Source organism: Lepus europaeus, chromosome 5, assembly GCF_033115175.1.
Source record: "Lepus europaeus isolate LE1 chromosome 5, mLepTim1.pri, whole genome shotgun sequence".
Classification (NCBI taxonomy): domain Eukaryota; kingdom Metazoa; phylum Chordata; class Mammalia; order Lagomorpha; family Leporidae; genus Lepus; species Lepus europaeus.
In genome coordinates this window covers 28989076-29016701 of record NC_084831.1, presented here as the reverse complement: position 1 = coordinate 29016701, position 27626 = coordinate 28989076, and the positions used below count along the sequence as shown (strand labels likewise).

Sequence of the window (27626 nt, the reverse complement as noted above, 5' to 3'; positions counted from 1 at the left end):
CGGAGGGAGCGCGGGCGGCGGGCGGCGCGGGAGGCGGGAGCAGGGCGCGGGGGGAGGGGGCTGGGAGGGAGTGTGTGTGCGCGCGTGCAACTCCACTCCGGGGCTTTGTGCGAGCCCGGGCGATAGCATCGGCGGCGGCTGGAGGAGGAGCGGCCGGAGACGCGTGCAGCCCGCCCGCCAGCGCCCGGCAGCCGGGGCAGGTGGGAGCCCGCGCGGGAGCCGAGCCGACGCGAGCCGGAGCCGAGTCCGAGCAGAGTCCGGGCGGAGCCCAGGAGCCTCGCTCGCGGGCGGCCCGTGGGCGGCAGCCGGGCGGGGCGGGCGCCGGCGGGGCGGCCCCCCAGTAAGATGTGCGCGGCGCCGCGGGGCGCCCCCCACTCGCAGCGGCGCTCGGGAGCCCGGCGGCTGGGCCAGGCGGCGCCTCGGGGGCTGCTGCGAGCCCGCGCCTAGAGCTGCCGCCCAGGGAGCCCGCCACGGCCGCGCCCCGGGCACGCTCGGCGGCGCCCAACGATGACCGCTCCCTGGCGGCGCCTCCGGAGTCTGGTTTGGGAATACTGGGCCGGGCTCCTCGTGTGCGCCTTCTGGATCCCGGACTCGCGCGGGATGCCCCACGTCATCCGGATCGGTAAGGGCTCTCTGGAGCCGGGGGTGGTCTCAGTGCGCCCGGGCGGGGCTGGGAACGGGGGTCTAGCAGCGCGATCCCGAGAGATTTCCTCAGCCTCTCTGCGGGCTGCCGAGGCCGCCTGACCCCCAGGAGCTGGTCCCGGGGAGGACAAAGTTCCAAAGCTGGGGTCACCGGCCTTACTTGTTGGGGAGGAGGCGGCCGGGCCGCTGCGGGCGCGGGGCCCTTGGCGCGCTCCTGGGAGGTCAGACTCGGCAGAGTGTAGCCGAGGGGTCCAGTCCCAAGCCGAGTGGCGGGCGCGTTCCGCCGCGACTGCCTGCAGATCTGGCCGCAGCCCGAGTTCTGGAAGCCGGCATCTCCACGGAGCTGGAACCCTGGGGAAGGCGCCAACTTCTCCGCTGTGTCTTCCTCGTTCCCCGCGGGCCTCCCGCGCCCACCTCGGGCGCAGCTGGAGCGGCGGCCGCCGCGGGGACGCAGAGTGCGGATTCGCAGGAAGAGGGCAGCCGCCCCCGGCCTCGGTGGCCCCCGTTCAGTCCCGGGGCGTGGGGGCAGGGCAGGGCAGGAGCGGTGCCCCGCCGGGCGCTGCCGCCTGTCCCTCGGGACTCAGGCCTCTCTCCGGCCCGTGCCGGCGTGGGGTGGGGGGCAGGGAGCGGCGGAGGCGGCGCGGCGCGGCCGGGCAGGGCGGCCGAGCGCGTCCGGTGGTTTGCAAAGTTAGCCGACATCCCTCCGCAGCTGGCGGCGGCTGGCGGCGGCTGGCGGGGCTGCGCTCCTCTCCTCGCCCGAGACTCTAACTCGGGGCTTTAACTTTGTTGTGGCCGCTCGAGGCATCGTGGGGGCAGCGCTCGAGGCGGTGCGTGTGGCCGTGCGTGTCCCAGGCCGCCGGTCGCTTCCGTTGTCGTGGGCCCTTCGCCCGCTGCCAGGCCGGAGACCTGGGCCGCCTGGGTTCTCGTGGCGCCACCGCCGGCGTCTGGCACAAGGCGGCGGGCCGAGCTCCGCCGAGCCAGGGCCACCTTCCTCCTCCCGGGCTTTTCTCCAGGTGCGGACTTCGGGCTGCCGGCGGCGGGAAGCGAGTGGGTGCAGGGAAGCAGGGTCGGGCTTGGCTTCCGGACCCGCGTTTTCCACGGAGGTGGTCGGAGACCCCAGAGGGGGTCGTCTCCTCTCTGGGTCTCTGTCCTACCTCGCAGGAGCCAGGCCATCCTGACCCTGACCTCTGGGTGCAGGCGGAGCTGAGGTCTTTCGGTCAGGTCAGGGCTCAGGACCCTGACAGGCAGACTTCCAGGCCTGGGAGGGGAGCCTGGGGACAGCCCTCACAGTCAGACTTAACCCTTTGTGGTCTAGGCTGCTCTCGGCGACCCGAAAATGTCTTTTCTCTGTGTGCCTTTGCCGGCCCCAGCAGTGCCCAGCTTGGTCACTGCTCCAGGGCCGCAGACCCTCGGTAGTTCGATGAACTCTTCCTTTATTCCCTTTTTAGGGGCGAGCTGCCTGGCAAGGTGTCCTTAGGGGAAAAAAGGGGAGAGACCCAAACAGTGTTGTGTGCCAGCCCCACGCATTGCAGGTCCTCCTTGCAGGCCCCTCCACCGGCTGGTTGGGAGGGGTGTGCTCCTAGCCCAGCCTCAGGGGTGAAAGTCTCTGAGGCCTAGAGAGACCGGAGCAGGGAAGGGCAGCCCTGGGTGGATCTTTTGGAAAGGGGCAGGATGGTGTCCTTACCTGCCCCCTCCTCCTGTGGCCGGGAGGCTCCCGAAGGCCCCCAGAAACAGCGGAGCCGCCAACTGCCCACCCCTCCCTGGGTTCAGCGGGTAATAATGCAATTAAAGGGCAGCAGAGCCCGCCCCTCTTCTCATCGTCTTGGTATTAAGCCCCAGGATGAATTAGCGTGTCGGCCCAGGCCATTCATAGCCAAGAGCCCTGCCTGACTTGAGTCCCAGCCCATGGACTGGGGTGCTGTGCCGATGCCAAACGTGACTGCCGGAGCCGTGCCAACTGGGGTGGAGGGGAAGCGCTGAGGCCTCTGGGCTTCTCTGCGGCCGCCTGGGGAGCTGAGCTTCTGGCCCTCTGGGCCCCTAGTCGAACCCCGGCTGGAGCCAATGGACATGGCAGAGAGAGAGAGGGAGAGAGAGAGGAGGGGGCAAGCTCGTGGAAAACGCAGACACACTGCCCTGGCTGGGCCTGATGCTAGCTCCCTTTGCCCGTCCTTCCCATCCTTGGGCTCTCAGGGCTTTGGCTGGGGCTGTGGGAATTTAGGCCCTGGAAATTGGGCTCCAGGGTATGCTGGGTGCTTCTGGTCACCTAGGCTGGAGCCTGAGCCGGCTGCACTTGAAGCTGAGTCCTGCTGCTGCGGCCAGGCCTCACCACACACCAGTCCAGAGAGGGTTTCCCAGCAGGTGCCAAGGGGCTCTTCTGGGCTGGGGGAGCCTTGTACCCGCCCCCTCTCTTTGTGCCTCTTTTGGGGACTGAAATTTCCTCTTAGACAAGGAGATGGATAGCTCAGCGGTGTGACAGAGTGTTCAAACAATCCGTCTTGAATAGATGAATTGCATTGCTCTGTCTTTTTGTAATTGTGTCTATCAGAGGGAGAGGTCAAGGCATTGATTGCTTGGATGGTTTGCAAGTAACAAAGGAGAGTGAGAGAGAGAGCGAGGGAGAGAGAGTAATTGGATTGTAGTCTGCGGGAAAAAAATGATCATTGATTATTTTATATGAATATGTGGAAGATGTATCCTGCGTATGACTATCAAGTGTTGCTCATTGAAGGTTTGCAAGGCATATTGTTCTGCATTTTATTATTATTACCATCGTTATTATTGTTTGGATGGATCCTGGTCTTAGCTCACGGAAGGTGGTCCTCAGTCCAATGGCTCCAGTGACCTCCTGTGGGGGCCTGGATTTCCAGGTTCCATGACCTGGAAGCTGACGTGGAGGAGGGGGGCGCTGGGCTGGGAGACAGAGGCCTGTCGTGTCCGCTCTGGCTGCAGACCAGATCACACTCTTCCTCCCGCCCAGAGCCTCAGTTTCCCTATCTGTAAACCGTGCGACTGGCCTTGATGGTTCGTCTAGTCTGTGGTTTCAGAGTTTCCTGTAGTGCAGCCTGGCGAGAACTGTTGGAGCCGTTGTAGGTTTCAAGGCTAACCCTTCTCTCCTGCCTTGGCCTGGGGCCAGGGTGGATCAAGGGCCAGCCTGGGATTTGGAAAGGGAACCAGACAGGGGTGGCAGCAGCCAAGGAAGCCTGGCGAGCACTTCCCTGCGATGAGGAGCGAGAGTGGCTGCTGGTGCGCTCCGGCCAGCCAGTGGAGAGATTCGAAGCCAAATGACTGCAGATCTATAAAGCAGGTGTACATGTGTATGGGGGTGGGTGGGGAAGCTTGGGCCAGCTCTGGGCCCCCTGAGCGTCCGCAGACGAAGCAGAACTGAACTGCAAGGTCCTGAGCTTCTTGAATGAACTGGGATCCCCCAGGGGAGTGAGGCCCCCTCCCTCCGCCCCCCCAGTTCCCAAACCAGCTTCATCTGCAGCTCTTCTGATGGGTTCACCCAAATGGTCCCGAACATTTGTCTCGAGTTTGGAAGCCGCTGCGTGTGAAACAATGAGAAATTTCTCGGTGACTGGTGATGCGCTGAAAGATCCCGCCGTGTAGGAACAGACAGCAGCTGAATGAAGATCAATAGGGTTTCCCCCTGGAAGTAAATAGCTTCAGACAAGACCTGGGAGTGGCCCGAGGGGCCCGGGAGAGCATTAACCGGAGGAATTTCTGCCTCCACTTCTCAGCCCAGCTGCTCCCGGCAGCCTGGGCTTTCCTCCTTTGTCAGCTGGAGTTTAATTTCTTCTTGATGCCTGCCTCGCATTGCGCGAAGGTGTCAGTGCAACCTGGGGGTTTGTGGAGGTGGTTCACGCAGGCTGAGCCAGGCACCCACCCTGGCCAAAGTCGCCTGCCTGCCCCTTGAGCCCAGGGCTGCCCTTGCTAGTCCAACCCACTGTGCCCTTTGATAGTATTTTGGAGGGGTGGCTCTTGGCCCCACCCCACCCCTCCAGGAAGGCTGGAGGGCTTGGCTGTTTGAGGGGCCCTTGTAGGGGCTGTGGGGCTCCCTGAGTCCCGATGTTCTCAAGGCAGTCCTATCTCAGGCTGGAAGGCAAAGCCCCTTCCCCGGGAGGAGGCACAGATGCCCTCTTGGGCCTTACAACCACTTGTCTCTGCCCTCCCCTCCCCCCCAGCCCTCGGGACTGCTTGGGTGGTCTTTCAGGGGGACACCTGTTTGGGCTTAGAGACCAGGCTGTGTTTCTCCTCCACAAGCCTCCGCCATCCTGTCACAGTCAGCTGCCCCAGCTTCCTCCTCCGGAGGCTGCAGCCCTGCCTGCTTGCCTAGGACCCTCAGAGGGAACGGAGAGAGCCATGGCTTCTACTCTGCTGGGTAGTGCAGAGGAGCCCCAGGGCTCCCCAGGCCCTGCAGGGCCTCGAAAAGGTCAGCTGCTGCAGGCGTGGGGCAGGACCCTCCTCCAGCAGACCCTGGCTTGGCCTCTCCACCCCCTGCCCCTCCACCTGATCCCTCCAGGTCCGGGAGGCCGGTGGTGCTGAGGCTGGAGCCTTGGAGGGATGGAGGTGCAGAAACGGAGCCGATGCCGATGGAGTGGCTGTGCTCCCAGGCGCTGATTCCCCGGCAGCAGCACCAGAGGGCAGTGTGCCTGTGCAGAGAGGGCTGCCATGCATCCTGCCTGGGGCCCCACTGGCTTAGCAGCATAATCAAAATCATGAAACGACCACGTGAGTACAGAGGCCCCCAGCTATTGGACCGTCAGCCGCCAGGCGTTGTGCTGAGTGCCTTTTTAAAACCACGACTAGCGGCGCAGTGAGTAGTAGGTGCTCAGTAAACATCGCTGTGGCATTTGCTCGCCATCTTGTTCAAGCCTTCACAGGAAACTGAGCTTGGTGAAGTCATTTGTCCCAGATCCCCGGGTCTGTACGTGTTGGAGGCAGGGTCAGAACAGTGGTTGTCTGGCCCCAGGTCTTGTGCAGTCTGAAGATGGAAGGGGGAGGCCATCATTTTTAAGGAGGCTGACCATGGTGCTCCTTCTGCTGTGGTTCTGGTAGCTGAGCCTGTCTCGCTGGGCTGGGCTGGGTCTGGCCGCCTTTGCCCCATCGGTATCCGTGTTCAGTCTAAATGAGTCAGAGGGCAGATCTGCTTCTCCCAGAGGAGAGATCTGATTGGCTTTCCCCACCACCTGCCACCGCACCTGCTCACCCTTAGCACCCTCTGCTCTGGTCTGGCTTTTAGCCTCTGCCCCAGGTTTTATCTAATCCCTAAATGAAGGATGATCTCTCCCTGGGGTATGGTCCACTCATGGGAGGCTCTGGGATCTCTGGGAGCCGCCTTGCTGTCCTCGAAAATGTTGTCAAAGCCTTGGGGAAACCCAAGGGCCCTGCGTCTTGGTGCCCTCCCCTCCACCTCAGAAACCAGTGAGCTAGCGAGAGAAGGGGGCTGGTGAGTTAGCTCTCTGTTCTTTCTTGCCTCCCTTACCTCTCCCTTTCCTTTACCAGTCCAGTCCCATCTCATTCCAGTGTCCCTTCCAGGCTCACAGATTTTATAGTCATTTTATTTTTAATCAAGAGACGCATCCCCTCCTTCTACACAGAGCCTGCCTTAGGCAGCAGGAGCGGGTGAGCTCTGCTGATGCTGGGTCTTGGATATGTGTTGCTGTCCCATGGCGCTGTGGGTTGGGTATGGGGACAACTGACCCTTCCCCACGTCACCTCCATAAAAGGACAGGAAAACCCAAGCCTACCCATCCCCCTCCACTGTGTTTCTTCTCCCAGGGAGCAGGAGGAGTCCTGGATGGTAGCCTCCAGGGACCCAGCAGTTCTGGAAATGGGGAAGTTTCCTTACGCAGTCACTAACCTGGTGACAGATGGGGGACAGCCGTGGTCAGAGGAGTCATGCCATATTCCAGGGCCCCCATTTCCCTACCTATAAAACTGGGGATGATCCTGCCTGCCTTATAGGGTCAAACTAGTTGTGCTGTCTTTCCAAAAAAGCTTAATTGCTTTCCAAAGATCAGCGTTTGTTCTTGTTCCAGGAATGGAGGCCAGCACAGAGGTGGGACTGGGGTGAGGCTGGGGAGGGAGTCAGGATTTAAGAGGCTTTGAAATGGTGACCCTGCGCTTGTACCACTGGCCCCGAGAGTGAGTGCTTCCTTAAGTCTGGGCCCCTTCGGGCGTCTGGAGTCAACCTTGCTCTGGGAGTGAAAGTCTCCTTCTGCTTCTCTTTGTGCCCTGAGGACAGAATCCGGATTGAGCCTGCTTTGGAGAGATGAAACTGGATTGGCATCCAGGGAACAGGGTTTGAGGACAACAGGTCGTTCTGAGTTTTGCTTTTCTTTCCCTTTGGTGGCTTGCTTTTCATAGCAGCCTCGTCAGAGGGCCCCCGCCCCTCACCACCGTGAGCCACCCCCAGGGCCACCTGCCTCTGTTCTGAGTCTGGCATTTCCTTCTCCTCTCTGCTCAGTGTCCGTGTTTGCTAATGGTATTGACTTTGGCTGTGGTCGGGCTTGGGGTGTGTCTGTGAGGCACCTGAGCCCTGCCTCCCCCATTAGAAAAGGAGCAGCCCAAGGGCATCCAAGGCCATCTCTTGCATTACTAGCAAGGGGTAGTAATGAATTTTGGAATCAAATACAGTCAGCCCTCCCACCTGCACATTTCGTCTTGATGGATTTGTGTGTCCATGTCTGATCAAGATCTGAAAATGATGTGAAGTGAAAAGTTGCAGAAATAAAGAGTTTTATTTATTTTGTAAAGATTCATTTATTTATTTGAATGGCAGAGTTACTGAGAGGCAGAGGCAGAGAGAGAGAGAGAGAATTCTTCCAATTGCTGGTTCAGTCCCCAAAATGGCCGTAACAGCCAGAGCTGTGTCGATCCGAAGCCAGGTGCCAGGAGCTTCTTCCAGGTCTTCCACACGGGTGGAAGGGCCCAAGCACTTGGGCCATCTTCTATTGCAGAGAGCGGGATCAGAAGTGGAGCAGCTGGGACTCGAACCTGCGCCATATGGGATGCCTGCACTGTAGGTGGTGGCTTTACCCACTACGCTACAGCGCTGGCCCAAGTTTGTAAGTTTTAAATAGAAATCTCCCACCATCCTGCTCCCTCCCACCTGGGACACGAATCCTCCCTTTGTCCCGTGTGTCCTCGCTGTGTCTGCTACCTGCCCGTTAGTCACTCAGTGGTCTGCTTTGTCATCAGAGGCTCTGTTACCATATCTACAGCCACAGTGTCACAGGGCTTGTGTTCAAGTAACCGTTCATACACCCAACTTCACCCAGGCATTGCATGCTCTCCCTTCCTCACAAAAAGGATGGGTACTCAGCCAGAAGGTATTTGGAGAGAGAGGAGAGAAATCACTTTCATTTGATGTTTCTGGAGTACATTGTCACTGATGTCTTGTGAAGTTCTTACTGCACCTGCTGGTAAGTCAAGCCCTTTCATGGAGGCGTGTGTCTGAGCAGGGCCTAGGACTCCTGGCAGTCTCGGGCATCCACTGAGGGGTCTTAGAACTTACCTCTGCCAGGACTGGAGGACCACTGCAGCGCAGTCCATTGATTCTAACATGCACTTCTAAGATTTCTTTTTTAAAGATTTTTTTTTATTTGGAAGAGTTACAGAGAGAGAGGAAGAGATACAGAGATCTTCCATCTGCTGGTTCACTCCCCAAATGCCTGCAGTGGCACCTAAGTAAGGCCCAAGCCAGGAGCTGGGAACTCAACCCAGTGGCCAAGAACTCAATGCCTCTCTCACGTGGGTGGCAAGAACCCAGTTGCTTGACCTATCACCTGCTGCTCCCGGAAGCTGGAGTCCGGAGCTGAAAGCAAGTGTTACGTGCAGGCACTCCTGTGTGTGCTGGCCCTGTTCACCGTTGGGCTGAAAGCCCACTCCTGAGTTGGACTAAGTTTTTCCTTCACATTTCCACATGTCTGCCATCACATGTGTCTCACATACCCTGGATATCTGAGTTTACGTGCAGAAAAAGGTAGCGGTATGTGGTGGGTTGAATGAGATGCGGCGGGTCTGCGGCGGAGCCGAGCCTGGCGTGTGCTGGCTGTGTGCCCTCGGACAAGTCACCCGCCTGAGCCTCCGTCTCCACACAGCAGAAGTAGAAATACTGATGTTGGATTGAAGTGCAATCAGCTGGCTTTTCTTTCTTTCTTATTTATTTATTTGGAAATCAGAGTTAGAGGGAAAGAGAGAGAGAGAGAGAGAGAGAGAGAGAGAGAGAGAGAGAGAGAGAGAGGAGATCTTCCATCAGCTAGTCCACTCTCCAGATGGCCACAACAGCTAGTGCTGGGCCAGGCTGAAGCCAGGAGCTGGGAACCAGAAGCCAGGAGCTTCATCTGGGGCTCCCACATGGCTGCAGAGGCTCGAACACTTGAGCCATCCTCTGCTGCTTTCCCCAAGGCACATTTAGCAGGGGCCTGGATCAGAAACAGAGCAGCTGAGACTGGAACTGGTTCCCTATATTGGATGCCGGCATTGCAGGCTGTGCCATAACACTGTCCCTGAATCAGCTTTTTTTGACCTCCCAACATTTCATATGGTTGAACTTCCTCGTGGTGTCTTCACAGGGCTATTGTGAGGATTAAAGGGGATAAAGTATGTAAAGCTCTTTGCACGGTGCCTGATGATTAATAGATGTTAGGAGCAAAAGGAGGGTTCCCCAAGGGTAGAGGCTGTGTCTCTGCCGTCAGACTGGGCGGGGAAGCTGTCTGCTTCTCCCATGCCTTCTGCTTTGTGCTAAGCCTGGTGCCCGGTACTCTGCAGCTCAGAACACGGCATTTGCCCATTGCCACACCCATGGCCCCTGCAGTGGAATAGGTGGGTCCAGTCGCCTGTACTAAGTACCTACCATGCTGGGGAACAAGACAGGTGCCCCTCCTAGGATGCTGCTGTGTCCCAGCTCCCAGACATCCCCCTGCACCATCACGTATCAGAACCTTGGGGCACTGGTTCTACCCTGCATTGGCAGGGTTTTAATTGAAGTGCATTTGGTGTGTGTTCAGAGCTGAGGAAGCCCTGGTGAGGGGATGCCCTTGAGGCATCGGTCTGAGTAGTTTCTGATCCGCGCTTGCTTATTGGATGAGGCATCGAATCTTGCTTCCTGGGCAGGCCAGTGGGGACTGGAGCCAGCCTGTGGCTGGAGGCTGGGCCCTGGGGGGACAGATTTGGGAGACACAGGCTAATGAGGCCTTGGGCAAAAGCTGGGGAGGAGAGAGTCCCCATGGTGATCGTACACATCAGAGATAATGAGGTGGAGTGAGATCCAGAGGGATTGGCAGGCTGCGACTCCAAATCCTTTGGTGCCCTGCTGAACGGTGGTTAAGGACAGCCGAGGGTACAAAGGAGCAAGAAGGAGCGAAGACTGTGGTGTGTGAAGAGGGTTCCGATCCATAGGAGACAATTAAGTCTTGTGCTGTTAAAGGGGCTGATGCAGCCAGGCCGCCGGTGGAATGGGGTTTATAGAGTTCTCAGAACAACTGCAGGGCTGAGCTCTTTAAATATGGGAGCTAGGGAGGCTTGTGCAAAGCCTTCCTGCATCTGCTTTGCAGAGCTGAGATTCGCTATTCCAAAAAGCTGCCCAATTGGGCGGAAAAGCAGGAGCGGGGAGCCAAGGACTTCCCAGAGCTCCTGGCATCACGTTTCCTGTCTGTGGTGAAGAATCACAGAATCTGGGCTAAAAAGAACCCCTGGGGTCATTCTAGGCCTCTGGTTCCCAAGCATTAGCATGCAGGAGAATCACCTGCAGGGTTCATTGGCACAGGATTGCTGGGCTCCATCCTCAGGGCTTCTGATTGAGATTCTCTCAGAGCATTTGCATTTTTTAACAGGTTCCCGGATAGCACTGATGCTGCTAGTCTGGGGACCACACTTTGAGAGACCACTGAAGTGGTCAGTGGAGTGCCTGCTTCCAGACAGCAGCACAGCCAGTCTGTCTTGCATAGCAGCTGTAGCAGGAAGCTCTCTGCTTGTAGGCCTTGCCCACTCTTGGTTGTAGGTGTTTTTTATCCACTCGGATCTTTGTTGCAGAGTTTCCCCTAAAAAGCTAAAACGTGTCTGCCTGCTGTTCCTGGAAGGCAATGTAGTGTGGATGTTCAGAGTGTAGGTTCTGGACTCCATCTGTCGGAGTTTAAACCCTCATTCCTTGCCTCCTGGCTGTGTGACTTTGGGTAAGTCACTAAACATTTCTCTAAGCCTAGGTTTCCTCTCCTGTGAAATAGAGAGAATGACAGATTGCACCCGATGGGATTGTTGTGCGAATGAACATGCCTCACGCAAAGGGAGCCGTCAACAGCAGCTGGCAGTCTAGTATTGTGGGGAAGCACGCAGGTTCCGGGGCTCACAGCCCGCGTTTGAGGGCTGCCTCTGCCACTTCCCACCTGTGTGATCTTGGGCAAGCTATTTGTCATAATACTAATGATGAGAACGCGGGTAGTCTCTTGGTATTTTTTTTGCTGATGATTAAATGAGGCAGTGTATACCAAGTGCTTAGAATGCAGCATGGTAGGCACTCAGCAAACGTTCCTCATCACTCTCACTGTGGTGAGCACCTGCCCTCGGCTGTGGTTTGGGTGTGCTCCCCTTTCTGCGCGACAGCCATGCAGACATGGAAAGGCATTTATTCTGCATACCGGTGAGGCTGACTTCCCCAGCATGGTGTCTTGAACTGACCATGATACTGCTATGCACGGAAACCGACGTCATCACCTCCTCAGCTCTGGTGTATGCTTATAGAATCCTAGATTATTGCGGCATTGTAGCAGCCTCTTCACTCTATTGATCTGTACTGAGCTGGTGGTCTCGGGAGATCATGGGTCTGTGCCACAAGCATCGCTGCTGACCTGTAACTTCTCTCATCTTCTCCTTGGCAGTTGATCTTTGGGGTCTAAAGCTTGGAGCTGTCATTTATCCCCAATAGATTCTATCACTGAATCTCTAGGCAGTTATTCTTGCTCTTTTTATACTACCTAAGCCTATCCCATCACTTCTTCTTGGAAGATAGACATGAGAGATACTTGCTTCTCCCTCAGTTGCTTCCCTCCTGAAATCTATGGGAGGGAGGTCCAGTGGCCTGTGGTCAGATTGGGGTTGGGAGGCACTGATGTGCATAGTGAAGCTTTGGGGGCCTCTGCTGTTGTCTGGCATGTTTCATGCCATCTGAGCCAGAGATAAATATATCTGCCCTCGCTTTAGTTATGTCTTCCATAAACCCATTGGCAGGAAACGACCAGTGTCACAATCTGTTGGCTTTATCAACTGGTCTTGGATCCACTGCCCTATACCTTAACCAGTTCAGAGCTCCGTTGGCTTCCTGATGCCTTTGGGCATTTATGACTTGCCGTGGTGGGCATCTCCAGACTTAGGCACTGCCCCTCCTTGGCCTCTCACTCTCTGCTGCATTGTACTGAGTGCCTGCTCTGCTTTTCCTCCTTGCCGGCTTCTCGTCCTCAGGTCCCAGCGAGTGTATTTCCTCCAGGAGGCCTTTCTCAGCCTCTACCTGCTTCTGTGAGTCCCCACAGCACCCTGTACTCCCCTTTTTCTAGCCTTACTGTATTGTAATTCTTCATCACTTAAGAGATAAGCACCGTACAAGCATGGAGCAGAGCTGACTTGTTTGTCACTTTAGCCAGTGCGTCTAATACAATGCATATTTCATCGTAGATGATGAATAAATATTTGCTGAATAAATGATGAATAGAGTTGCATTTAAATGTACTTACATTTACATGTAAGCCTGCCCAGTTTCGCTGCCATTTAGCTCAACAGATTTTCCATTTTATTGATGAGAATTTTGTGAAAGACTAGGTGAAATTCTTCTATGAAGTCAAGGTAGAAATGACATCCCTGGTGGTCTCCTGATGCACACATTCAGCAACTTGTATGCCAGACCTTTTCCATGGAATCCGTTTTGAGGCAGAGCTGGAGTATTTGGGGAGGTTGGACCTTCTTTCTCAAGTTTAGGATCAGATTTGCATGCATTGTCTGGTTCATAACGTGGTGATTCTCCTCTTGAGAGAGTGGAGAGAGACATATACTACTTCAGGAAGAGTCCCCAATCCTCCTGCCTTCTCTGACCTCCCCCTTCTTTCCTTCCTGCTTATCCACAGCATCTCCATTGCTCACTGTGGGAGCTGAATCAAGGAAGAGAATTTCTACTCTTCCTGTCCTTCCTAGGCTGATCTCACAGGACAGCTGTCAGGCAGAACTGTGCCTGTGCCATTGGCACTGCTGCCAGTCAGAGGTCAAGTTTCCCCTTTGCCTGCCTTTACCACGTTGCTGGATCTTGTTACAGACAGCAGGTCTACATGACAGCTGTGTGTAAAGCAGAAGTGTTGACAGCTAGCCTGTATAGGCAGTCATCCTGAGCCATGTGGCCCTAGGCATATGTGTATCATACACACTGGCTTCTGGGGAGTGTGACTGCAAGCTCATGTATGTGTTTGTGTACTTTTAAGAGGTGTCCGGCGGGCGCCGTGGCTTAACAGGCTAATCCTCCGCCTTGCGGCGCTGGCACACTGGGTTCTAGTCCCAGTTGGGGTGCCGGATTCTGTCCCGGTTGCCCCTCTTCCAGGCCAGCTCTCTGCTATGGCCAGGGAAGGCAGTGGAGGATGGCCCAAGTCCTTGGGCCCTGCACCCGCATGGGAGACCAGGAGAAGCACCTGGCTCCTGGCTTTGGATCAGCTCGATGTGCTGGCTGTGGTGGCCATTGGATGGTGAACCAACAGCAAGAAGGAAGACCTTTCTCTCTATCTCTCTCCCTCACTATCCACTCTGCCTGTCAAAAAAAAAAAAAAAAAAAAAGAGGTGTCCAAGTGGAGGCTCGCTTCTCTAGCAAGGCTTCCCAAATTGAGTCTTTTTAAAAATTTTTTAATTTATTTTTTTGACAGGCAGAGTGGATAGTGAGAGAGAGACAGAGAGAAAGGTCTTCCTTTTTGCCGTTGGTTCATCCTCCAATGGCCGCTGCAGCCGGCGCATCACACTGATCTGAAGCCAGGAGCCAGGTGCTTCTCCTGGTCTCCCATGCGGGTGCAGGGCCCAAGCACTTGGGCCATCCTCCACTGCCTTCCCTGGCCACAGCAGAGAGCTGGCCTGGAAGAGGGGCAACCGGGACAGAATCCGGCACCCTGACCGGGACTAGAACCCGGTGTGCTGGCGCCGCAAGGTGGAGGATTAGCCTGTTGAGCCACAGCGCCGGCCCCAAATTGGGTCTTAACAGCCATTTTTATCTCAGCCTTGATGAAGAATACAGTACCTTTTTTTTTTTTGGCTCAGTGGGGAAACTGAGGACTTAAACAATGATGCCAATTCCTGACTGGCTGGGCTGATCTGTCTACTGTATCAGTGTAGCTGAGAATGAGGGTGGGACAGGTGTTCAATGGAATCCTGAGCTTCCCTTCCTGAAGATGACAGTACTGGGCTCTCCCACAAGGCCAGGACCTCTCCTCTTTTTGCTTCCCTCCTGGGGAAACAGATGACAGACACATCATGAGCAGAAAGAGCTTGCTGTCTACATGGCCATTTTTCCTGCCCAGTTTATAGAGGTGACAGCCGTCTATTTTACTTGTCTTGTAACATCGAATCAGTAAATAAAATATGGGCAAACTCTCAGGCTTCTCTGAATTATGGCTGGTCCATGGGGACTGAGGGCTGGGGGAGAGTTGGGCAGATAGATTGAATCCCTGGCTTCTTGCAAAAGAGGCAATGCCTTACATCTTCCTTCTGGAGCCAAGAGTTCTCTCAGTGCTGGAGGAAACTAGGCAAGCTCTCCTGTGTGATGGTCTCTGAGCCCATGGAAGAATCAGAGCACACGTATACACACCCCAAGCATGAGAGCTCCAGGAATTCTACCTGACTCCAGTCTTTTCTGTCAGAGATAGGGACACCGAGAACAGAAAAGAGGAAATGACTTGGGCTCTGTCACTTAGTGGGATTTGGGAGGAAATAGAAAAAAAATTGATTTTCTGACCCCCAGTCTATTAAGGAAACCCTCATTTACTTTCCTATTGCACACACACACACACACGCATCTATGCTATTTTGAGGCTTTAATTCTGCAGTCTTAGGAGATGTAGATTCTAGAATTTTCCAAACAGATTTATGGAACAATTTTAACATTGAGAGAGAAATGTAAATTGGACTCATATGTATTTAGGAAAACTCACAGGTAATGGAAACACCAGGTGATTTGGCAAGAGGCCGGGAGAGTGAGGGTCACCATTAATCTCTGTGTTCAGCACCACGGACAGCAGCCAGGTCCTGGGTACCAAGTGCCACCATCTGCAGGCTGACTCTTCTTTCTGGTGAGAGTGATATGGTACTCTCATGCCTTGCTAAACAGGCATTGTTTTGTTTTTCCCAGGCTATTCCTCTAGGACTCTGGTATTCACAAATTGGTCTGAGGTGTTTGGTCAGCACACAGTATGCTAGTCAGAACTGTTATTCATGGTTATTAAAATCGAGTAATGCGTGGTGAAAGAAAACGAAGTTACTGGGTAGAATTTTTCTCCTTTTTTCCCCTTCGAAATAAATTGCTCTTAAACCTTTGGTGCCTTGTACCGCTTGTCTGCTGGGGAGCAGTAGCAGATGACAAAACGAATGAACGTTCCTTTGTCACATATCGCACCTGATACCAAACGTCTTCGCTCAGTGTGTCAGCATCAGCTTTCACATTGCATTTGGCAAGTAGGCTTGTGTTATGTATTTTTATTCTGCTAAATGTGATTTCTTAGAAGTATTTGGTGTGTTATTATTTCCCGAGTTGTGGAGCCCTGCGTACCTATAATAGAGCTGTATTTTCTGCTAGTAAATAAAATTACTCCTCGTTCAGGTGATGGGAATTAAATGTGTCACAGCTTCGTGGCATTCCCCACAGCACCCCGGATCCAGGTGCTCCACCACCTGGATGTGTCTGAGGAGCCTTGTGACCGGGGGCGGGTGGCGATCACAGCCTCTCCCAAGCTTAGAAAAGGTACCCTGTGAGTGACCTCAGCATACGTCTGGCGAGGGGAGTGGGGGCACAGGGAGCTTTTGGCCATGGCTGGGTACACCTGGGCTGGAAGCCAAAGGGCCGTAGCAGGCAGAGAGGGTTAGGATGAAAGAGCCAGGGGGGTTGGCATTTGCCTTTGACACGGCGTAAGCCCACAAACACGGGCTCCAGGGATCTAGGAGGTAAGGCAGTACCTTGGAATCACACAGCACAGAGAAAGATCTGGAACGGACAGGAAAGAAGCAGGCTGTGATATCTACAAAATTAAGGATACTTCAGGGGCCCTGGCTTGAAATTATCTCAGTAGGAGGGAATCTGGGGCTTTTTGCTGCTCCTGCTTGGATTCGCAGAATCAGAAAAATCTTCTTTGGAAATGCGGCTATTTTTATGCTGTTTGTAATTTCGTGTTTATTTCCTGTCTTTTTCACATGGATCTGGGCTGACTCATTGATTCACCAAACATTTCTGAAGCGCCCACACTGTGTGCTGCAGAGTGCATGGGGCAGGGGATTGCTGGGGTGGGGTTGTGTGGAGCAGTGTCCGTGGGCTTGGTGGGCAGGGACACCTCCGTGTCCTCAGGGTAGGAACAGATAGGTGACCTTCAGTATCAGCCAGGGGTCCTTGAACATTTAGGTATGTACCACTCAGACCAGAGCCCTGGACTTGGGTCTTCTCCCTTCTCCTGTGTCCTGGGGAGGAGGCTCAGAGAGGCAAAGACATGGGCAGAATCACACAGCTGGAAAGCCCATCCCTTCCTCTCACCTCTCACCCCTGCCGTCCATTCTGCCCTTGCCCCTTTAAAATCATTTCATCGCTGGTGCTGTTCTGGAGTGTTCTGTCGCCCCTGAGTGCTTGCACACTGCCCTCAAGTCCCCTTCAGGGCTCATTTTGGCCACTTTCCTGTCTCTCAACAGAACTGAACCCTAGCTCTCTAGAAGGGCTGGTATCTGTGAAGTCGGGGCGGGGGGAGGGGCAGGGGAAGGAGGGGCGGGGCTTAAAGTCTCCAAAGGGTGTGATTCTGGCTTCTTGGTTGAGACAGTTCTTCTTTGTGCCTGACTCAGACCCTTCCTGCTGCAGCATTATCCACCTCGTCCACAGCCTGGCATGGCCGTGCCTGGAGGGTGGAAGGCCACGTCCAGCTGGGGAGTCATCAGCTCTGTGGGGGCTTCTCTTTCTAGGTCCATAGCAAAGAAGCCCCGAGACAATTAAATGGAAGTGGCTACATTTTCGCTCGCAGGGGCTCAGACAGATTTATAATATTTTCTTTTTAAAAAAAATTGGTTTTTTTTTTCATGGTGACTATGATTTATGGAATAATCAATTTCTTTATCTACCTAATACATTGGAGTGATCCGTCAACACAGGCATCAATCTCCCCCTGAGGCCGGGGAGGCGGGGTGCATGGTCTCTGAGCCTGACTCATCGGCGAGCTGTGGTCCTTCCTGGGAGCTCCTTTGCTCCCAGAGCTGGAATCTGAGGTCTACAGTGAGGACAGCCTTCCTCCTCCAGGAACAGAATTGCTGATGCTTAGCAGCCTCCCCTATCCACAGAGGAGTAGGGTGCAGCACGTTTTGTCCCTGTGCCCAAAGGCAAGAGTGACCCTCTGCACACCTCCACAGGCTGCAGCAAGGGGGCAAACCAGGCCTTGGACGTCCCAGGAGAATTGCCACCGGGGGGGGGGGGGGGGGAGGGTCATGGTCCAAGGATGCATATTTGGATCCATTCCGAGCGGTCTCCTGTGCAGCCTATTTGAGGATTCAGTCAGATGCCTTCGGGGGTGGTGGTCTTCCTGTTGTAGAGGCTATGCAGGCACAGATTGGCCAGGGCTGTTCCCGAGGAGCTCTGGACTCCTTTCCTGTGAAATTCTAGGAAGGCGCTGCTGCCGGAATCCAGGTTTTGTGCATCCCCTGTGAAGTCTGCGGCTGTGCCTGCTCTGGGTTATGCAAACTCCGCGAAGGCCAAACTCAGCGTGGTGGTTGCAGGGAACATGGTTTGGCTCAGACGCTTTCTCCTCCCTGCACACATCCTACGTAAGCTCATCTCCCAGCAGTGCCTGTGAGTCAGAAAGGAAGTGACTGGCTGCAGCCAGCTGTAGGGAGGGCCTGTGCGCATTTTGAACTGTGTAACAGCAAACACATCACCTCCCTGATGGCACTGCGTGTGCACGCCTCTCTGGTGGAGGTAGCTGCTTTTGGTAGATGCAGAAAGTGAGCGCTGAAAGAGACGGAAGTTCAAGGTCACACAGCTGGTTGGGGTGGAGCTCTATGTGCAGTTGTTTACCTGGTGAGCCTTAGGAGTATGCCACCCCAGGGGCAAGCGAGATGGGCAGGATCGCTGGTCCTCGTGGAGCTTGCAATCTGGCAGGAGAGACAGACGCTGAAGCATGTGTCAGCCGGCTGCTAGGCCGCACCAGAGGAGGCTTCTCCCAGGAAATGTCATTTGAGCTCAGTCTTGAAGGAGGAGAAAGGGACGGTTGGAGAAGGTGACGTGGAGGATGAGGGAAGCATCCTGGGTGGAGGGAACAGCATGACGGACACCCAAGGGACAGGCAGCTGTGTTAAGGTGAACCACGTGTAGCTACCAGCCAAACATGGTCAGATATCGGCAGTTACATGTTTCACGCTAATGTTTTAAAAAGTCGCCCAAGTCTGGTGTGAATGGAGAGCGCGAAGGGGCCTGCTGGATGGCTGTGCACACCAAGGTAGCGAGGCCCTGGGGAGCCCCTGAGTGACCTAACCAGATCTGCAGCCCTGAGACGTCCCCCTGGTGGCTGAGTGCTGTGACTGCAGGGAGCGAGTAGCAGCTGGGGCCATCAGGTAGAAAGGACAGGGAGGCGTGGGGGCACGGGGGAGGGCTGTTTACAGACCGGGTGTCCTGGTCTCCAGCTGGACTCTCCCCAGAAGCCTGCCTGTCCTCTCTGCCCCGGGTCTGACCAGTGGAGGCCAGGCCACGGCACACAGCTGCGGCCCCTTTCTTGAACCCTCCACGGAGCCCACACCCGCCATGTAGGAGTGCATCTGGGCCTGCAGCCCCATTGCACAGCTCCCTGGGTTGACCAGAAAGCTCTAGACACACTCTGTGTCCAGCTGCAGGAAGGGATGGGTCTTCCTCCCAGATCACTGCTCCTCTCACGGCCTCTGCCAGCAGGCAGGCTGGGCCTGGTAGATCTGGCCCCCCAGCTGGGCCTGAGACGAGTCCAGGGTCCCTCTGTCACCCTGGCCTGGAGGTTTGGGAAGAAAGCCACGGCGACTCTGGCTCTCCCCTAAGGTTTCGCGGGGGCCAGGAGCCTGCTGTGGGCTGAGTTGAGCTCCCTGCTCCTGCTCTAGGTGAGCCGCCCACCTTCTCCTGGGCACATGTGGAGGAGGAGGGGGAGGAAGACCTCAGCCCTCAAGGCAGGTGCGGGGTCATACCTGGGTCAGCAGGGGCAAGGGGGGCAGCCCCCCACAGACCCGGCTGGGCTGGGGTCTCCATCTGGGTTTCCCATGTGAGTGGCAGGGACCCACGTACTGGGGCCAAGATCTGCTGCCTCTCCGGGATGTATTAGCAGGAAGCCGGGTCAGAAGCAGAGCAGCAGGCACTTGAGCCAGCATTCTTATGTGGGATGTAAGTGTGCCAAGAGTGGCAGCTAGCCTCTCTGTGCCACAGCACCCACCCCACACTGTGGCGGTGCAAAGACTCATCCCAGGTCCTGCACGGAGTGGACGCCTAGCAAGCACAAGTGCCCTTCAACATATTTCTGAAAAGTGAAGCTTAAAGATAAGTTTACTCTGGAGCTAAGATCTTGAAATCTGTGCCTATGTGAGGTCTTCAGGCAGTTGGTGGAAAATGCTTCTACTGTGGGATGCTATACGTGGATTTCAAAATTTTTTGTACCAAAATAAATTTTTTAAAAAAAGATTTATTTATTTATTTGAAAGGTAGAGCAGTTAGGGGTAGGGGTTGGGGGTGTGGGTGGGGAAAGAATCTTCTATATGCAGGTTCACTTCTGAAATACCCACAACAGCTAGGGCTAGGTTAGGGCCAGGGCCAGGAGCCTGGAACCCAATCCAGGTGTCCATGTGGGTGGCGGGAACTCATCTGCTTGAGCCATCGTCTTCCAGGGTGTGCATTAGAGGGAGCTGGAACCTGGCCTGCAGCCAGCACTCAAACCCAGGCACGCTGACATGGGCTGCGGGCATCTCAACTGGTGTCTCAGCTGCTATGCCAAATGCTGGCCTGAACACTTACATCACTTACATTTTCAAGTTTTTATTCTTAAGTTAATAATAATTACTTTTATGTCATTTGAAAGGCAGACACACACACACAGATCTTCCATTTTCTGGATCACTTTTATTTTTATTTATTTATTTAAAAAAAGATGTATTTATTTATTTGAAAGGCAGAGTTACAGATAGGCAGAGAGAGAGAGAGAGAGAGAGAGAGAGAGAGAGAGAGAGAGATCTTTCTTCTGCTGGTTCACTCCCCAAATGGCCACAATGGCCAGAGCTGGACATATCCTGAAAAGCCAGGAGCCAGGAGCTTCTTCTGGGTCTTCTAGGCAGGTGCAGGGGCACAAGGACTTGGGCCATCTTCCACTGCTTTCCCAGGCCATAGCAGAGAGCTGGATTGGAAGTGGAGCAGCTGGGACTCAAACTGGTGCCCATATGGGATGCCGGCACTGGAGGCGACAGCTTTACCTGCTAAGCCACAGTGCTGGGCCTTGGATCACTTTTTTTAAAAAAAATTATTTGAAAATCAGAGTTACACACACACACACACACACAGAGAGAGAGAGAGAGAGAGAGAGAGAGAGATGGAGAGACAGAGAGAGATCTTCCACCTGCTGGTTTACTCCCCAGATGACCGCAACGTCCAGGGATAGGCCAGGCAGAAGCCAGACCAGGTCTCCCATGTGAGTGCAGGGGCCCAAACACTTGGGCCATCCTCTGCTGCTTTCGCAGGTGCAATAGCAGGGAGCTGGATCAGAAGTGGAACAGCCAGGACTTGAACCAGTGCCCATATGAGATGCTGGTGCCGTCCCCCGGCTCACTCTTTTGCTTGGACATCATGGACCTCCTTTTCTGAACTCTGTTTCCAGACTTTTCCCCCAAACCCCATCCCTGTAATTTTAAGTTGAGTGAGGTGGGGTTTTTTACTTAGTTTTTTAAAGTTAGTTAACATTGGAAACTTGGGACTTTTAAATAAAACTGGATTTCCACCTTCTCTTCCCACATTCCCATATGTCATTGGCCCTTCCCCATTACTGTGTCTTTGGGCTGTGAGGACTTGGTGCAGGCATCTGAGCTGAGCTGGAGCATTTTAACAACCTCTGTCCTCGTTTGCTGCCTGCCCTCCGTGTCCTCATGGTGGCCACAGGCCCCTCCCTGCAGCACCACCCCAGCGCCTGAGAGGCACGGCCCCTGCCATTCTCTTCTGGGACTGCAAAGTAGGTGGCTTGGCCAAGGCTTGGGCGGCAGTTGGGGGAGAATGGCTGCTCTCTGACACCAGGCAGGCGTAGGCTGCTGGACAGCCTCCTCCTGGCCAGGCTCTGGTGACCCTGTGAGCTCTCTGATGTCCCCTGTGGACGTCATCAGGAGGTGGATGCAAAAGGAGGGCTTAACAATGGACCAAGGGCAGACAGTGGAGCTCGGACAGGGTCTGTGCATCCTGCCTGCCCCAACCCCCAGATTTCATTCTTCCCCCGGCCCCATGGAGCCAGGTGGCGGTGGGAAGCCTCAGCTGAATTGGGAGTTACATTCTCTGCAGAACTCCCAGCTTTCTGTGAGAGTGGGTTAAGTTCTGGACCAAATCTGGGGCCCGTCTTTCTTGGCATTGGGGCTAGCTTGCTTTGCTGCCTCCTGAGGTATAGTTTGAAGATCCAGATTTCCCCCCAAATCCAAACTTAGAGATCCTGCAACTCACAAAAGCATCCAGGCTGGGATTCTAGACATCAGGCCTTCCTGGAAACACGCCCCTTTCTAGGGGGACAGGGCTCTCGGCTGAGGGTGCCAATGTCACAGCAGGGATGTGGTGTGCATGGCTTGCTCCTGACACCACTGGGGAGGAGGCAGAGACTTCTTGGGCACACAGTTCAGGGCCACTTCCCTGGGCTGAGCTAGACCCCACCCCGGGTAGGAACAGAAAGATGTCACTCCCTGGACATGACAGTGGCCACAGAGGTCAGAGTGGAGGCGAAGCTTCTGGGAGAGTCTGCGTGCTCCTCACTCTTCCAGGCACCTACGAAGTCATGCTGGGGGCAGAGGTCTCATTTGGAACACAGAGAAAGAGGGCCATGGGACGTGTGACCTCCGGGCTCAGAGCTTCCTGCCCCAGCGAGATGCTGATGGGATTGATGCAATCCAGCGGGAGGCACGGACCCCCTTCCTGGAGCAGACCCCAGGCCCCCCAGGGTTTGAGATGAGAAGCACCCACCCAGGCAGGGATGTCCCCTCCACTGCCTGTTCCTTGGGGTCTCTGCATTAGCACATGACCCCCCAAAGAAACGTGGCCTCTTCTTTCTATCCCACCCCTCACTGCTCCAACCCAAGGGCCAGGCTGGCACCCAACCAACCAAACGCACAAAAACCAACCTTAACTCCCCTGGGGAGCACTTGGGGCACCTGCTGTCCCCAGTGGTGTCTAAGCACGTTTGTGTGTCCCTGCCCTTCGCCATCACAACCATCCGGTGAGACGGTGCAGTGACCCATTTTTCAGTGAAGAGAGTGTGGCCCTGAGAAGGTCAAGGACTTGCCCAAGGTCACACAGGCAGCAGGTGACACAGCCGGGATCCAGCCCAGTGGAGGCCACGCTTCGGAGCCCTGGGCCCTCAGCCATTTCCCTCCAGGACATCTCAAAGTAATTGGAGGGAGTCTGGATGAATTTTTAACAGTAATTTCCCTGGTGTCTGAACCCTGGATCCTGACAGGACCTGGGCGGGAGATTCTTAGACTTGAGTGTCTCTTGATGCTGAGCCTGGGGCAAGATGAGGAGATGCTGCTATTATAGCCCTGTGATGAACCCATGGGGGTGGATTCATTTGTAAAGTTTATTTATTTATTTTTATTTATTTGAAAGGCAGAGTGACAGAGAGAGATGGAGAGATTTGCCGTCTGCTGGCTCATTCCCCCAACAGCCAGGGCTGGGGCAGGCTGAAGCCAGGAACCAGATGCTCCATCGGGTCTCCCACGTGGCTGGCAGAGGCCCTTGTGCTTGAGGTCCTGCTGCCTCCCAGGGTGTGCATCAGCAGGAAGCTGGATGAGAAGCAGAGCCCAGACTCAATGCCAGGGACTCCGGTTTGGGATGTGGTGTCTCAAGCAGCAGCTTAGCCTGCCGTGCCGCAGTGCCTACCCCAGATGAATTCTTCCTGAGAGACAGTGAGACAGAAGGAGGGAGCCAGTGATTCAGATAGAGAAAACAGGGAGAGAGGGGAGAGGAGAGAGAACAGGGAGGGGAGGCCAGTGCGTCTGCTGCCGGGAGGATGGAGCTCCTACATGCCCAGTGGGGGAGGCACCTGTGGTCTGCAGGTGGAGGAGGCACCTGTGGTCTGCAGATGGGGGAGGCACCCGTGGTCTGCAGGTGGGGGAGGCACCCGTGGTCTGCAGGTGGGGGAGGCCCCTGTGGTCTGCAGGTGGAGGAGGCACCTGTGGTCTGCAGGTGAGGGAGGCACCCGTGGTCTGCAGGTTGGGGAGGCACCTGTGGTCTGCAGGTGGAGGAGGCACCCGTGGTCTGCAGGTGAGGGAGGCACCCGTGGTCTGCAGGTGAGGGAGGCCCCTGTGGTCTGCAGGTGAGGGAGGCACCCGTGGTCTGCAGGTGAGGGAGGCACCCGTGGTCTGTAGGTGGGGGAGGCACCCGTGGTCTGCAGGTGGGGGAGGCACCCGTGGTCTGCAGGTAGGGGGAGGCACCTGTGGTCTGCAGGTAGGGGGAGGCCCCTGTGGTCTGCAGGTTGGGGTGGGAGGCACCCGTGGTCTGCAGGTGGAGGAGGCACCTGTGGTCTGCAGGTGGGGGAGGCACCCGTGGTCTGCAGGTGGGGGGAGGCACCTGTGGTCTGCAGGTGGGGGGAGGCCTCCGTGGTCTGCAGGTGAGGGAGGCCCCCGTGGTCTGCAGGTAGGGGAGGCCCCCGTGGTCTGCAGGTGGGGGGAGTCACCCATGGTCTGCAGGTGAGGGAGGCACCCGTGGTCTGCAGGTGGGGGGAGGCCCCTGTGGTCTGCAGGTGAGGGAGGCACCCGTGGTCTGCAGGTGAGGGAGGCCCCTGTGGTCTGCAGGTGAGGGAGGCCCCTGTGGTCTGCAGGTGGGGGAGGCCCCTGTGGTCTGCAGGTGGGGGAGGCACCCGTGGTCTGCAGGTGGAGGAGGCACCCGTGGTCTGCAGGTGAGGGAGGCACCCGTGGTCTGCAAGTGAGGGAGGCCCCCGTGGTCTGCAGGTGAGAGAGGCCCCCGTGGTCTGCAGGTGAGGGAGGTCCCTGTGGTCTGCAGGTGAGGGAGGCCCCTGTGGTCTGCAGGTGAGGGAGGCCCCTGTGGTCTGCAGGTGGGGGGAGGCCCCCGTGGTCTGCATGTGGAGGAGGCCCCCGTGGTCTGCAGGTGGGGGGAGGCACCCATGGTCTGCAGGTTGGGGGGCACCTGTGGTCTGCAGGTGGGGCCCGCTTGGCAGGGAGGGCCCCTTGGGGTGCCTCGCTCCAATCTTCCCCTGTGTTCTGGCGTCCCTGGCTTGCTGCAGCTCCCCAGCAAAGAGTCTGCTGGGCGGGGTTTGTCTCTGATAGGACGAGCGTCACTGGTGAGCGCTCAGGCTCCTCTCTGCCTGGCCTGGAGTGGGCTCAGCCAGCTCCTGGTGGGCTTCCTCTGGGAGGAACTGGATGACCCCATGGGGCATTAAGAGGAGACACCCGGACTCTGCAGAGGAGGAAGCCTGGGGACGGAATGAATACACCTGTTCCGGCTCGTCTGTGGCTCGTCTTGCCTGGTTCCTCCCCGCCCTCCTGTGCTTTCTCCTCCCTTCTTTCCATCCACTAAAAGCCGGCTGAGGACCTACTATGTGCTGGACACAGTATGAGGTGCTGGGAACAGGGTGATGGCCAAGGAGACTCAATTTCTGTCTCCATGGGACTTTGTCTACTCTATGTAGGGTGATGAGTCATGAACCAGTGGTGCGTGGTTGCGAGTCCAGCAGTCACCAGGCACGGAAACAGCAGGGAGGGCCTCTCAGGGGAGGTGATGTTTAGGCTGGGGCCTGGAGAATGGGAGGAGCCTGCTGGGTAAGAGTGGGGGAGGAGCTCTCCAGGCACAGGTCTTGAGGTGGACAAGGAACAGGAACTTGGCCTGCAAGGGGGCGGGATGTGGCCGAGGCCGAGGCGGGGGAGGGGGCTTCCCGCAGCCCTGCTCTGGCTCCGCTCAGCCCAGGTTCTGGTCCAAGGCACAGACCGGCTCCCTCCAGTGCACTGCTGATTTTTCTGACCGTTTCCGGCTTCAGGGCCAGGCCTCATTCTCCCTTCTCTGCGCCCTCCCCGGGAGCTGCCCTGGGTGGGGACGCCTCCCAGCCTGGGGCCTCACCAGCTCCTGTCCAAAGCACACAGAAGGGTGGGGGCTGGCACTGAGGAGCAGAGCTGAGCTCTCTGTGGGGGAGGGGCCCTGTCTTCCCGGGTGGGGTGGGGTGGGCAGGGGACCTAAGGGTGCCTAAGCATTGGTGGGGAGGGGAGGGGCGCAGGTTCTGATTGGCTCCTTCGGTGAATTGCTCAGCGTGTGTTTGTACCCGGGTCCAGGTTAGGCGCCCTAGGAAGCGGGACTTTCTTCGGTTTGCCACATGTGTTCACGTGAGTGTCTTGCGTGCTGCCCTCAATGGTGAGCACAGTCTGCGGCGCAGGACTGAGGGCCCCCACTTTGTCCCTGAAGAAGCTGAGGCTGGGCCAGCGCTGTGGTGTAGCGGGTAAAGCCGCCACCTGCAGTGCCTGCATCCCACACAGGCGCCGGTTCAAGTCCTGGCTGCTCCTTTTCTGATCCAGCTCCCTGCTAATGTGCCTGGGAAAGCCGTGGAAGATGGCCCAAGTCCTTAGGTCCCTGCACCCACATGGGAAACCCGGATGGAGTTCCTGGCTCCTGGCTTTGGCCTGCCCAGCCCCAACTGTCACAGCCACTTGGGGAGTGAACCAAAGGATGGAAGATCTCTTTCTCTCTTCTTCTTGCTCTGCCACTCTGCCTTTCAAATAACTAAATCTTTAAAAGAAGTAGCAGCAGCAGAAGAAACAGAGGCTCAGAGAGGTCAAGACCAGTGAACGCTGGATCGGGAAGTCACGGCGTCTGACTGGACAGGACTCGCTGTTCCCATTCTGTTGCTCTGTGACCTTGGGAACACAGCCTGCGTGCTAAGTGCCCATGAGAAGTGTGCTAAGTGTCACAGTTGGGGCTGGTAAACAGCAGGTGCTTAGTAAATGTCGAACTCCCTTCCTCTTTGGTCTCCACTCAGGGCCCAGGTGTTCCTTAACACATCTCCCTCTTCCCCAGCTCCTGGTGGTTCGGGTTCAGGTTCACCGTCGTGACCTTGTGGGGGAAACATCTTGATACTTGGCCCGTCTTTCTTCCTCTCCCCACAGATGTTTTGGTGTCATGAAGATAAAGCCACAGAGCTGTGACTGCCAGGGCCCGGTTCCCAGAAGGCCATAAAACACGGGCGAGCCTGCCTGGCCCCACTCCGCACAATCCCGCAAAGTGCTCCTCGCATCCAGCGTGCGTTTATTTTTTACAAAACCGCTGACCTAGCCATGCTGGCTGTATTGACCAATAAATTACTTGGATGAAAACTCAATAGGCAGTGGCCCCTGGCACTCCTCTCCACACTTTGCCCGTCTCGGTGCCACCACCGTCCCATTTATCTCCTCTGAGTGCCTCCCCCAGGGGCGGCTGCCTGGATGGGATTTGGGGAGAACGCAGGCAGGGGAGGCTTAATCCCCCCGCCTGGGGCTCACAGCACTGTGTCGCTTTCCAGGGCGCGCTGGACGCACTGGGCGGCAGTGCTGGGCGCTGCCTCTAGGTCTGTGTGACCCATCACCAGCAGCCCTACGGGCAGAACAGGAGCCAGGCAGGCAGTGCAGGGGCGTCCCTAAATGCACTCACTCGTCACTCACTCATTCACTAATTAGAGAGAGAGAGAGAGAGAGAGAGAGAGAGAGAGGGATTCCAGTTGCTGGTTTCCTTCCCAAAGGCACACAGCAGCAGACGCTGGCCCGGACCGAAGCCAGGAGCTGAGAACTTAATCTAGGTCTCCCATGTGGGTGGCAGGGCCCAACTCCTTGAACCATCCCTGCTTCCTCCCCGGTATGCATTAGCAGGAACCTGGACTTGAACTTGGGCACTGCACGGTGGGGATACAGGTGTCCCGCGTGGTGCCTTCACTGCCAGGCCGAACACCTGCCCTGTTCATGCTCTGTTTCTTGAGTGTTTACCTGAGCGCGGGGTTTTTTCCATGTGTAATCACAGTGACTGCTTCCCCAGAGGCAAGTGTTTGAAGTCGACTTGCACCCCTGTAGACAAGACCTGGCGTTTATTGTGTGCTTGCCCAAGGCAGGTGCTGGGCTGAGCATCTGTACCGTGCAGGAAGCCGCAGAGGGAGGTGGTTCCGAGCCCTGGCGCTGGGCCCTGCTCTCTCCTGCCCCTGGGCCTGTGCTGCAGCTTCTCCATCTGCAGAATGGGACTGCAGTGGTGTTTACCCTCTAGAGTCATGGACTATTTAAGCGAATTATTGAGGGAGGCACCTGTTGGCTGCTTTTAGCTGGTGAGGCTGAAGCAAGAAGTAAGATGAGGGCTGTCAAATAGTTTGTGGAAAGTTGAGCTAAAAGATAAGTTTATCTTGGTGCAAATATTTTGAAATCGGTGCAGGCCAGGGGGCTTTAAAAAGTTCATGAGCAGTGAACATTGTGAACAAACTCTGCTTTCAAATGTTTTTGCACCAAAATAGGCCTATATTTTAATTGAAATTCCCTTGAGCTTTTGAGGTCTTCTTATGCATTAAGTGCTTGGCACAGGGTCT

General features: G+C 56.1%; 1 protein-coding gene across 1 annotated transcript in view; it reads left to right on the top strand.

Moving 5' to 3' along the window:
* The first annotated feature begins 507 nt into the window (after positions 1-507).
* Positions 508-27626, top strand: part of GRIK3 (glutamate ionotropic receptor kainate type subunit 3) — a 225202-nt gene continuing 198083 nt past the window's right edge. The window contains exon 1 of the mRNA XM_062193266.1: positions 508-622. Coding sequence (XP_062049250.1) covers positions 508-622 — 115 coding nt within the window. The remainder of the gene's footprint in view (positions 623-27626) is intronic.